The sequence below is a fragment of the Gopherus flavomarginatus genome, chromosome 8 (assembly GCF_025201925.1).
Source record: "Gopherus flavomarginatus isolate rGopFla2 chromosome 8, rGopFla2.mat.asm, whole genome shotgun sequence".
In the NCBI taxonomy this organism is placed as follows: domain Eukaryota; kingdom Metazoa; phylum Chordata; order Testudines; family Testudinidae; genus Gopherus; species Gopherus flavomarginatus.
The window spans coordinates 87565776-87579296 of NC_066624.1; the positions used below are offsets into that span (position 1 = coordinate 87565776).

The 13521-nt window shown below is 41.1% G+C and overlaps 1 protein-coding gene across 1 annotated transcript in view; it reads left to right on the forward strand.

Annotated features, from left to right (window-relative positions):
- Window positions 1–12896, forward strand: part of AADAC (arylacetamide deacetylase) — a 31401-nt gene extending 18505 nt beyond the window's left edge. The window contains exons 2-5 of the mRNA XM_050966063.1: window positions 3086–3308; window positions 5446–5515; window positions 10158–10329; window positions 11601–12896. Of these exons, the coding sequence (XP_050822020.1) occupies window positions 3086–3308; window positions 5446–5515; window positions 10158–10329; window positions 11601–12209 (1074 nt within the window). The 3' untranslated portion in view covers window positions 12210–12896. The remainder of the gene's footprint in view (window positions 1–3085; window positions 3309–5445; window positions 5516–10157; window positions 10330–11600) is intronic.
- The last annotated feature ends 625 nt before the right edge of the window (window positions 12897–13521 follow it).

A 13521-nucleotide genomic window follows, 5' to 3' on the forward strand; every position in this document is an offset into this window, starting at 1 on the left:
AATTTTTCATACAATGAAATCCTTGTTTTCCTAGTTAGGAGTAAACTTTAGTCCGTCAGATCTGCGTTTCCATGACCATGAGGAATAGCTCTGTAAATTCTCAGTAGATGTGTTCCAACTGGAAAGCCACCCTAACTCACAGGAAGTACACCGTGAAGGCAGACTGCTCCTCAGCACCTCTCTATGCCACACTGATTGTGGTATGGACATTTTGTGGGAACCCCCAGAGAGGGGATGAACTACAGCAGAAGCAGTGAAATTAGCCCAACTTTCCCTTGAACTGATGGCAGAATTTTAAGACATTCCTACAAGACGCCAAGTGTCTCTTCTAGCATGTTGCCACTCTCCCTACCTCCACCTGTGTAGGAGAACATCTATACAGAGCAGCAAAGAGTCCTGTGGCACCTTATAGACTAACAGACGTATTGGAGCATGAGTTTTCGTGCGTGAATCCGTCTGTTAGTCTGTAAGGTGCCACAGGACTCTTTGCTGCTTTTACAGATCCAGACTAACACTGCTATCCCTCTGATATCTATACAGAGGAGCGTCAGTGGTGTCTGGTAACAAGGGGAGTATAATTACATGTCTCTCAATACTGTAATATCTGAACTCCTCACAGTCTAATGTATTTATTGTCACGATACCCTAGGGAGGTAGGGAACTTCTTTATTCCTCTTTTCACACACTGGGAACTTAGGCACAGAGATGCTAAGCATCACAAGAAGACTGGTGAAGCAAGAAGTGAAACTTGGGACTCCTGAGTCCTAGGGTAGTGCCCTAAGCACTGAAGCATCCTGCCTCCCTGCTTTTTCCAGTCACAAACAGTATGCCCTCCCATTGGGCACATGTTGGTACCCACCAAACCAGAGGCATCTTCACCATCATGAAGTTCTTCATTCTTAATTTCCTCCAGTTGTCGGGAACAGAGACTATTTCAAACATCTGTTACTGATTTGTTGTTAACTAATTAACCAAAAAGCTTCATAGATTTTAAGACTATTGTGATCAACTAGTTTAGCACTGCAATATATCCTGGTCATCTACTTGCTCCTGTGATGGAACCTCAGGGGCAGCCCCCTGTAGCAAGAGCAGTTAGTACTTCCATTACTCCTGAGGGCCCCCGTGGCACAGATTCCATTAATTAGCACTTTGACTTTAAGCAAGGTGGAAATGGTTTCTAGATCCATATAATCAGCGGAGGATGAAGTCAGTTGCTGGCCACTGTCAGTTGTACCATTAAAACAACAACAACAACAACAACAAAAACCCAACCCTCCCCCCCAAAAAAACCAAGACCATAATAGCATACTGTATGTTGCCTGCTCTGAGATATCTGGAAGCTCTGGATATTTTTATGTCCAATGCCAGTTCTGTTTGGTTTGTATTGTTAAGTTACTCTTTTGCTGTGCCATTGTCTCTGAAGTTTTTGTGTTTGTATGTAATAAAACAGACAGTGCTGGTTCTGGGCAGTTAAGTATGTCAGAGAGATTTATAGTGAGGAATTTCATTTTAAACACTCCTGGGGGTTGAAACTGTCCTAGCAGATAAACTTCCAAGAGCTTGTTAAAATCTATTTACAGGATGTTTGGAGGGAGAAAGAATGTGGGCTGATATGTTTCAGGCACTGTGGAATGCTGGTAGTGAAAGGTTATCTACTGGATCTTCTGTTTTTGTTCATTTGTATGCCTAATAACAGTGGTAGAGTTCCCCTTCCCCTAATATGAATCTACAAAGCATGTAGTGTTCCCACACAGGTAAGATTCAAAGGCAGCAGCTCCCTTATGACTATTGCTGCAGAATACTGTATGTATTAATAAGGAAGGAATATTTTTGATGAAGAGATTGAGTGAACTATCCTCATTGTCTCTCCAACCCTGAGGGAATTTCTTCTCCTGTCAGAGAAGATGTGGCTTCATTTGAAATTCCTATTAATTTGAAATTCCTTTTTGGTGTGGAGAGGAGAGCCACCAAAAGTCTCCCTATTAATTTCCTGCTGCTACCTCAGAAAGGGTCAAAGACTTCCATTGGCCACATCTTCCCTCTTATCCTGTTGTCATATAAGGCCTATCTCACTTGTAATTTGTTTGTCTTTGTATTGATTGATTCATGTGGTATTTTTGTGTTTGTTTCTGTGTATTTCTGCAGAAATGAAGGTATAAAACACATAATACATGTAGACAAAATAAAATAAATATGCAGAACCATCAGTTTTTACGCTGAACTACAATGAAATCAGTAAAGAGTTCGCCTTAATAACTGATGGTGTAGAATGGCCCACAGTAATTAAGATTCAGATGAAAGATCTGGGTTCAGTTTATTGTACATCATTTTAGCTATTACAAGACACCATGAAAAGACAAACCATTAAAATCAATATTTCAAAATAGAGAGGCAGCTTTGGTAGGTGTATGTGCGTTGTTTTTTGTTTCTTTGTTTTGTTTTAATTATCTAATTCTTAGGACAGTGATTTCCAGCCGGTGCCTAACAGTACTTGTCCTTCCATGTTTTGGGAGTAGGTATCTGATCCTGGGGGACTCAAAAGGGCACAAATGAATACCAGACATCAGTCCAGTTCCTAGGTCAACTCAAGTTGTTGCTTTGTTTCGGGGCTGCAACAGCGCCTAACAGGCTGTTCCTGCAGACCAGGCTGCCGGGAGCACATCAGCATTCCAGCCACACCAAGTCCAGCTCCTGCTCTCTGTCTTAATGGTAATATGTTTGTGCAGTGGGGCTGGAGTTCTCCCTCTGTCCACCTTCCATTCAGTTATGAGGCTGGGTTTTGGAAGAGCCTAAGTTCCATTACAGATGAGAAGGCACAAAAGAGATGGGGGAAATAGTGGGCAGTGGATGGTACACCTTGACTCCTAGTATGGCAAACTGATACAGTTGCTCAGAAAAGTTGGCAACCACTAGTTTACAGAATGAGTTCAGTAGGAGAGTATTAATGGCAAAACTCCTATTGACTTAATAAAGCAAAGGACGGCCCTTATTGTACATAGTATGTACTGTACAGGTAGGATTCAGTCTATAATTGATGTTATACTGATGTTAAAACTTACTTTGTTTTCATTTCCTTTGACCTTAGGCTGAGTTCGCTGAATGGCTGGGTTTGATGCACTACATGGAAGTTCTGATGATGATCACAAGTATTGAGTACACTGCACCAATATCAGATGAAAATGTGACCGTCACTGACACAAAATTTAACAATGTTCCAGCCCGTTTGTACATGCCCAGGAAGCAATCCAGTGGGCTGAAAAGGGCAGTGATTTACATTCATGGTGGAGGCTGGTGTGTAGGAGGCTCAGGTAAATACAAGGGCCTCTTCTTTTCACAAACTATAGTCTTGTACACAAGGTCTCACCTACTGTTGTAAGGTTTTAGTTTTTTTGTATACAATATTGCTTTCTAGTCACTGGCCCACAAAAACGGTAAGGAACCTGCTAGTAATCACAGTTGTGAAAGCTCTGTTGTAGCTCAGGTGACACAGGTCAGTGTCTTTTGAGGAGAAGAATAAAGGTTCTAGTTTGACGTTACTGTGTATGTGATCACATAAATGTTATCTGCAGCACACGGATTTGTTACACTAACAAAAACAGGAGAAAGGAGCAAGAACGGGAATGGCCATGCCCTTCATAAGAAAGAAGAGCATCTAAATGGGGAAGTCAGGTGCCTTCCAGAAGAGGAAATCCATGTGAAAGGCTGATCCACAGATAGGACAGTGCTCATGGTGGAGCCTCATGGGGAGGGAGAAGTGTCCATCACAAGGGAGGGACCGAGTTTCTCTTGGGTTAAGTGTGAGTGATGGTTGGGTATTTATGAGAATGGGCTGAGTGCAGGGAAGAAAAGTGTCCTGGAGTCATCAGTGTCTCACAAGGGAAAGCGAAGAGACAACCCAAGGGTCAATGAATGGGAGGTAGAAAGGAGCTCTGGCTACCAGATGCTTCTCCACATGAGTTGCTGCCTCCACAGGAGGAGAGGGAAGGCAACCACCAGTCTCTCTCTGACAACCTAGAGGGCAGCCTGGTATCTTTTGCCACCTAAAGTGTATTTTGATTGGCCCAGATCCTTAGATTCCCCATGCCTTTTAAGAATGACCATAGAGAGAAAATGGGAGGAAATCAATTGGTGCAATGCAGAGGTTGTTAGGCCTTTCTTATGGTTACTCTATATTTTCTTTTAGAAGGTACGTATTCAGAATGCCAGAAGTCGGAAGCATTCCTAACAAGTCAATGTGTAGTGTATATAGTGGAGGGTCCCCTTTTCCTCTTGAGAAGGCAGAGTTATGCATTAACTTATATGTTACATTTCTTTCACCACTGAGGATGATTTTAGCACTGTGCCTGTAGGAAAAGCCTGAATTAGGAGATCATTTTCAGAAATTAGAGCAAGAGCCCTGTCTGTCTTGTGTTTTCACTGGCAGGGAAAATGTGTTACAACTTCTTTTCTTTCTTTCTTTTTTTTTTTTTTTTTTGTAACTGAACTTGCTTCTTCAGGTACCACTGCATTACTTATATTTCTCCATATATGACATGGTTCCCCTGTGGTGCTATGTTGTATAAATAAATCCAAACCACATGTGTAATTTAAAAGGGTCTCTTCCATTTAGGGAAAGCTTTTCCTATAAGGTTGGCATTTCTGATACTGTGCATTCTCCTGGAAGAAGGAAAAGTAAATCTCTTTTATTTCAGTTTGCTATTAGAGACTATCTCCCTGCTTGTTTTTGCTTAGTCTTCTTCTACATTACTTCCAACAAGGCATTTTAAAATGTTTTGATTTTTTGTGCTATGCTTTTGCTAGTATTATTTAACTGGAATGATTTCTCTTGTCCCTCACACTCACACCCAGTCATGGTTTCCCTCATTGTAAACATTCTCTCCTTCTTCTTAATGTACTTTAATGACTGTAATAAATGATTATAAATTACCATTTTAGGATGAGCAGCCAAACAAAAGCATCTATGGCTTAAATTCCTAATGATCACTAAATAATTCACATTGCATTGCTCCCTATATACTCGGGAAGGTTGTTGCTAGTCTGCCAGAGACTGAGACAAATTTCTCTCCTCTCACACACACACAACCCCTTTAATTTCAGCATGGTTGCACACATGTAACTGAGAGAGAAATTTTCTCCTCCTCGGTGTAATTTTCATTCCTTTTTTGTCTCTCATAAAATCCAAGCTTTCATGAGTTTAAATAATGCACTGCTCTTTCATGGATGTCTTCTTGGATAGTATTCAAGCACCAGTTGAATCATTTGTTTACTTTGTGCTTCTCAATTAAGTTGTATGTACAACAATTGAATTGCATTGCTGTGAAGGCACTGAACTGTGGAGATTTTGGAAAGGGACCAGAGGACTTCTGCCAAGAGAAATGTGGAGCTGTTTACGTATTTGTTTATAAGTGCAATCAAATATGCTTTAAGTGACTTATTTCATTTCAGCCATGGAACCCTATGATCTCCTGTCAAGATGGACTGCAAACAAGCTAAATGCTGTTGTCGTATCAGTCGAGTAAGAGCGATTCTGTTTCTAGACTGAACTAGGGGTTGGGATAAGTGATCCTTTGTTTGCTATATATTTGTGTTGGGGTACATGTTTTATGTGGTGAACAATAATTACTTGCAAACAAAAACTTCGAAGATTTTAATAGTGAACACTGTCCTGGTGGTGGTGCTGGGTATTCTTTTGTGAAGGGGGTGGGTAGCTAACCTTCTGCTCTGCCTACTTCTCCAGATGTGCCCAGTCCATCGTTATAGGCATTTTCTAATTGTTATCACTCCTCTTTATGTCAGATTTTTCACTTACAGTGGGCCCCATACTTCCCTGCAGAAAAGGGAACAAACAAGAGCCAAGACCCACAGATGGGTCCATGGAATGGGTTAGGGAGGAAATGGGATGGGTTAGGGAGGAAAAGAGCAGCATCCTTTCCATGGAATGGCTTAGGGAGGAAAAGAGCAGCATCCTTCCTGACTGCTTTCCCGTCTCCTTCCAGAGGGCCTGATCCAAAGCAGCTCATTCAAATAGCTGGAAAGACTTGCATGGAATCCACACCTTTATAATGCCATTACAAAATGAAATTAAATTCTAATGGTATGTGCAGGTGGGAGGTAGGGTTGCCACTTGGTAATATTTAAAAACTGGACAATCAAGCAGGAGTGTTGGAACTGACCCGGCCCCGCCTCTTCCACCTCAGGTCCCGCCCCCATCCACTCCTCTTTCCCCTTCCCCCTCGTCGCTCGCTGCTTTTCCCCTCCTACACACACCCTTCCCTCCCTGCCTGAGTCAGGAGAGACTCCCCTGCGGAGCCGGGGCTGAGAGCTGCCCTGGCTGAGTAGGGGCTGGCGCAGATGATGACCTAGTGCCTCCCCACTTCCCTCTCCCACAGTAGGTGTCTGGTCAGTGAAACTGACCGGATATGGTCAGATTCCCTTTTCAACTGGACGTTCTGGTTGAAAACTGGGCACCTGGCCACCCTAGGGTGATGATGAGATAAGCTGAGTTTCAATTAGCTCAGTGTTTTATTTAGTTGTGTCTTTGTCTATTAAAAAGAATGGGTCCATGTTCAACAGGAATATACGATATGGGAAAAAATCAGCCAAAGTTTGGAAGCCATTTTTTGCACCTTTTAAAAGACATTTGAAGCTGCTCTGTTTCTCCTTTTCCTGTATCTCAGCTTTTACATTTTTGTAACTTTGAAATATAAAGTTTGATTTTATTTAGAAAATTACAACTCTTCACTTTAATCAAATTCACACCAGGAATAGATTTTAATAGTTGAATTGTACATCCTTGAAGCAAGAGATTTATAACAGGCATTCCATTACTAGGGTGTTGGGCATAGTAGAAAAGCCTACACCAGATCACTCCTTTCTGCAGAAAAGTCCATGGGAAGGATTGCAGAGGAAGGAAGTTTCCATGTTCTCTTTACTGAGTCTCTTCCCACCATGCTGGCCAGACTGGTGTAAGGGAGTGGAACGTGGCATTTCTCTCCCCAAGAAAAGACTTCAGTGGCCACCCCAAACTTGATTAAACCTCCATGTATTCATGTGAATCTCTAGAAATCTGCAAGTGGCCAGTGCTATCTGTGCTTCTGTAATAGCTCTGACCCCAGCAGTACCCTAGCCCTGCTCTCTGGCAGTGCACATCCATTATATTTAATGGTGTAAGTAAAGCATAAGAATGGACATACCAGATCAGTTCAATAATCCATCTAGCTCATTATACTATCTTCAGACAGTGGCCAGTGCCAGACGCTTCAGAGGGAACGAACAGAACAGCATTATCACGTGATCATTGTTGTCCAGTCCCAGCATCTGACAGTCAGAAGCTTAGGGACACCCAGAGCTTGGGTTTCCATCCCTGACCATTTTGGCTGATAGCTATTGATGGACCTATCCTCCATGAACTCATCTAATTATTTTTTGAACCCAATTATACTTTTGGCCTTCACAACATCCCCTGGCAATGAGTTCCACAGGTTGACTGTCAGTTGTGTGAAGCAGTACTTCCTTTTGTTTTAAACCTGGTGCCTGTTAATTTCATTGAGTGACTCCTGGTTCTTGTGTGAGGTGAAGGGGTAAATAACACTTTCACTTTCTCCACACCATTCATGACTTTATAAACCTCAGTCATATCCCTCCTTAGTCCTCTTTGTCCAAGCTGAAAAGTCGCAGCCTTTTAACTCTCCTCATATGGAAGCTGTTCCATACCCCTAATCATTTTCGTTGCCCTTCTCTGTACTCTTTCCAATTCTAATATATCTTTGTTGAGCTGGAGTTACCAGAACCGCATTCAGTAGTCAATGTGTGGGTGTATCATGGCTTTGTATAATAGCCTTATGATATTTTCTGTCTTATTATCGATCCCTGTCCTAATGGTTCCAAACATTCTGTTCACTTTTTTAACTGTCTCTGCACATTGAACAGATGTTTTCAGAGATTTTCCACAATGATTCCAAGATCTTTCCTGAGTGGTAACAGCTAATTCAGACTCCATCATATTATATGTATAGTGGGGATTATATTTTCCAAAGTGCCTTACTGTGCATTTATCAACATTTAATTTCATCTGCCATTTTGTTTTCCAGTCACCCAGTTTTGTGGGATCCATTTGTAACTCTTCACAATCTGCTTTGGACTTAGGCTGTCATGTGTAATTACTCAAGATAGTTGTGTAGCTATACAATACAAATGCATCCACAGAACCCAAGGCCTGTGTATCTTTTTTAAAAGGATTGCCCATAGGAAGTTCATTATTAAATGTCAAATATAGATTTTATTTTCAGTTCACCATTCAAATGTCACTATCAAAGAGTCATTTGCAATGCAGAGCAAACCACTGATGTCCATGGGTGGCCTAATTATAGAAAAAACTGCAGTAGTTGGTATTAAGAACACAGTAATGTAATCAATTGAAGACTACTTCTAGGATTGCCATTGTTTCCGTAACTGCCTCTTTGCAATAGGAAATTGGCTTGGCATGCGAGACTCCACTGTAGTAATTACAGTGTCTGTAAAACTAACATTAAATTAACAGGCACTCCATTAGATTGTTAGAATGTTAATTGCCTTATACTGCGAATCAAGGTTTCCCAGGCACCAACCCTAACTGTCAGCCATGGTGATATGGCTGTTCATCAACCAAGGGATTAAGTTTTCCTCTGCAAATATCCTATTTTTATTTTAAAATATGCTAGATAAGAAATGAAGGGCTGGGACATTAAATTTGAAAGAGAGCAGGAGTAGGAAGAGCAACAGTACTGCTCCGATAGGACAACATTTTACCCTGTGTTCCTGGATGCACTTCAGGGAAAGGATGCAAGGAGGCTCTTTGCTTTTTGCACACTTCTGCATGCAGATGAGCAGGATTAGAGGAAGCAATAGGAAGAAATGTATCCGCCAGTGATCTGTCACCCCAAGGGCCACAGCCTGGCAGCTTGAGGCGATTACGTTACTGTTTCCACTGCACATATGCTGCAGGCACTCACAAAATTGTTTGTGCTGACTGCCTCTTTTTAGATCTGGACTAAGACTCGGTACACAGCCCATTCCACCAGGGCTTTTCTGAGCCATCCTATCAATAAGCTGTCTCAGGGACTCACCATGGCACAGGCATCATTCATCTCTGCGCTCCCCCCACCCCCCTCAGTTTCTAAAACTTCTTTAAAAATGTAAAACACTTTAAACAGTGACTATGGAAAATGGTGCCTTCTTACTCCACAAATCTGTTCCCTGTGTGTATGTTCAGAGCCCCATTTGTTAACTTTAGTGACTGAAATAATTTTTTTACTGATTTATTTTTTGCCCTCTGGGCTCCAGTCTGGAAATAAATACAATATCCCCACCCAACCACTTGAATAAAATGCACCCTGTTCAGGACCTACCCTGTCCTGGTGTCTTCAGTGATGGACGAGTATAGTGTTTCATAGTATTTTATGCATTTGGCTAGTTGTCTACTTGGGACAGAGTTGTGCTTCAGCTCCCAGTAGTGGCTCATCATTCATGAACTTTCTTTAAATCAGTAACCACCCAGAGGTGATGGGATTTTTCTCCATATTTTCTCTAGCAGCACAATTATTGTAACCAGTGATATATGCTGGTATGCAATTATTTTCATTACACAGATCTGTAGAACAGTGACAATGCAATGAATACATTTACATAGTATTCAGCTGTTCTCAAAATATGCGGGGGGGATTTCTTTAATCACAATAACATCAAACCAGTTACATTTAGTAGGACTTCTTATCACAACCCCTGGAACAGAGAGAGCATGATAGAAGTGAAACAAATCAGTGTATGTATTGTAGTCAGCGGGTAATTGCAGAACAATGGAAGTTCACTGTTAATTTTGAATATGTTAGGGCAATAACTACCAGGACCATGATTTGTTTATATCTTCAGTGGAATGGAAGGAGAGAAAAGGCCCACTGGCAAAATATTGCCATTTCAACTAACTCTGATGAAAATTGACAAATGACCCCAAGAAACACATTTCAACCCTTTTACTGTTAGGTTGCAGGTGGAGGGGAAGTGGAAATGGTAAAATTTTGCTACTGGAATAATGTGTGAATTTTCATGAAAATTAGCATCTTTAAAATGTGTTTGTTTTGCCAGGCAGCTCCAACTAACACATTTGTTTTTCTTCCCCAAAGGTACAGATTAGCCCCAATGTATCATTTTCCAGTTCAGTTTGAAGATGTGTACACTGTAGTGAAGTTCTTCCTACAAAACAGTGTTCTTGCGCAATATGGAGTGGACCCAAATCGGATCTGTATTTCAGGAGATAGTGCAGGAGGTAACTTAGCTGCAGCAGTGGCACAGCAGGTATGTTGTTTATATTTTACAGGTCTAGAGATTTGTTCTACTCATTTTTCTTACCAGGGAGATTTAGCAAAATATCTTTTAAGTTTAAATATCTTAAATATCTCAGTTCATTAAAGAAGAAAAATAACTGAGGTAGATTTATCTCTATTTATGCTGGTGTCAGTGAGAGCTGAGTCAGACATAAGTGGGTAGATAACAAACATCAGTTCTCAGGTTGGTGAATGTGATTTTTGTATCTCAGATTGAACAAACTGCCTCGGCACTGTTAGTTGCTCTTACTAATGCTGCCACTTAATAACATTGTAGCAGTTATTGATAAATACCGCACCTGATGTCACAACATGCATGGAGGGGGGGCACTTTCCAAATCTGGATACTCCTGCAGAAAAAAGCTCTACTTAAGACTATAATAATTAGTGTCAAATCACGCAGCCATTACTCAGGTGAAACCCTGTGTATGGGGCCTTTTAAAAAATAATTGCAGAATTTGGTCCATTTTGATTAAAGTGCTGCTGCAAAAGGTGCTTAAATGTTAGCAACTGTTCAGTGTAGTACAGCCTTATAAGCGGGTTGTTGTGTTCAGTTAAGGTATTCTGCACTGAAGTGAAGATGTTACAGCCCTAGAAGAAATTATTTGTATTTTGTGAAGTTGCTGCTTTGGAAATGTTCCAAGTTCATGGTGGTCTGTACAGCCAGGAGAAGGCTAGGATGACATTTAAGCAACCATGGTGTTGAATTCATTTCATAGATTCTCATTTTGTTCTCCACGTATTAAGGATGCATGAAAGCTCAATTATTAGAGCCCTAAATCTCTCCTCAGATTTACTAAGACAGAGTGGATAAAGCTTATGTGGTGCAAAATAATTAATGAAGTCTCAAAAGTCTGTGCTTCATAAATCATGGATATTACAAAATAGCATTTTTTACTAGTTAGAAATGCACCAGTGACTTCTAATTAATGCCCTTTAAAGAAGAACATTTTCAGATGTATTATTTTCATTCAGCACAAGAAATAATATGGAACTATTTCTTTAATTAGCACTTTACATGGGAAAACAGTTAGTATCATTCAAGATATGCTCAGAGCTTTTGTACAACAATGCAGTCTTGGGTGACCTTCCTATGAATTTATATTTTTTATTAATCTGTTTTATTTTGTTTTATTTTGCTTATACTGTAAAATAAACAAATTCCATTTCTTGTAGGATCTTCAGTCATTGTCAGGGAACTGAAACCTTTAATTGACTGTGTAAACATTTTAATTTTTACAGCTGCTAGATGACCTTGAAGTTAAAGTTAAACTTAAGATCCAAGCTTTACTTTATCCTGCTCTTCAGACCCTTGATCTGGATTTGCCCTCCTATAAAGATAATGAGAACAAGCCAATTCTGCCCAAGTCATTGATGGTCAGATTCTGGAGTGAATACTTTACTACTGACGTCTCTCTTCAAGAAGCTATGGCTTCCAATAAACATGTCCCTGCAGAATCAAGCCATTTGTTTAGATTTGTAAACTGGAGCAATTTACTGCCTGAAAAGTTTAAAAAGGATCATGTTTATGCCAACCCCATTTATGGAAGTTCCATGCTTGGAAAAAAATATCCAGGATTTCTGGATCCAAGAGCAGCACCACTCTTGGTTGAAGATACCAAGTTACTTGGCTTACCTGTGACATATGTCCTCACATGTCAACATGATGTCTTGAGGGATGATGGAATAATGTATGTCTCACGACTTAGGGAAGTAGGAATTGAAGTAATACATGACCACATTGAGGATGCAATTCATGGGGTTCTAATGTTTATTACAAGTCCAACTGATTTAGCTCTAGGACATAGAGTAGCAAATAAATATATTGAGTGGTTAAATATAAACTTATAAAGTGAAAAGAGATATTTAATGCATTTGGCTCTTATTCATTGGATCTGAGTGAAACACTGTATTTGGAGAGAAAAGGATCCCTGCTGAAAATCGTGGATGTGAAATGCCATACTGAAACTATAAATTTCTCTACAAGGTTTGGGTTCAGGTTGGCTTCTTGCCTACTCTGGCAGGTAACTTAGACTGTCTCTAATCTAAGTGCTCTTTCATCACTGGGATACAAAATCCAAGTACAATCGCCCTTATTACCATCAGTTACTAGCCTTGAATTTCTCTACACAAGAATACAACTTCCTCTGCAGCAGATCCTTTTACACCTCACTACCCCTACCCGCTCTGCCCACTCCCTTCCTCTTTCTACTCTGTGGGTTTTGCCGCTGACCTATCATAGCACATCGTACTTCCCAAAGTGTCTTTGTCTTTCAGGACTTCTCTATTACAATCCATGCCTCATAAGCCTATATGTGTGGTGATCCATCTTAGTGTCCTTCCCCCCACCCTTGAATGGATATCAGTGGGATTACTTAACAATAGAATGTTTGAGGCAGCCCATTTAATATCATCAGTGGTGGTCAGTTCCCATAGTCATCAGTGAGAAAGGAGTCTGGAGTACAAGGGAGGGTGGAGATGAAGGGTAGGCAGGGTGACCAGATGAGAGGGAGAAAATATCAGGACACATGGGGGAGAGGGGGGAGGTCCGCCTGCAGAGCAGCGAGGGGGGGAAAAAAAAACCTAGTGAAAAAGCCGAGTGCTGCCAGCAGAGTTGCAATAAATAAATAAATACAAAGGGTGAGTGCTGCATGCGGAATGAAATATCGTGTCCTGACCAAAGATCAGTCAGGATGTGGGACAAACACCTAAATATCGGGATGGTCCCAATTTTATCAGGATGTCTGGTCATCCTAAGGGCAGGTCAGGGACCAAATTCCATGGCTGAGGTAAGCAGGGCCACTGAGAGTGGGTTTGGGCCCCGCTGAAAAATTTTTGGGGGCCCCCCAGTAAGGGCCAACTGGCTAAACAGGGCTGGGGAAGCTGGGCCCAAGGCCCCCTTCCATACCACTAGGCCCCGGTAATTTGTACCAGCTTCCTCCCCATCTCGTCGGCCCTGGAGGTAAGGACACAATTTTGGGTAAGCCTGAGAAGCCTTTGTGGCTGGCACTTGTGTGGGTATGTTTCTCTTCTTGGCAGAATGCAAGGAAGCATTTGAAAACATAACTTGAATGGCTGTGAATATGACAGCTGTTATAAATATATAATTAGGTTTTGGTGCCATTATTAGACTTTGTCTAACCACATTCGTTAACTTTTTTGT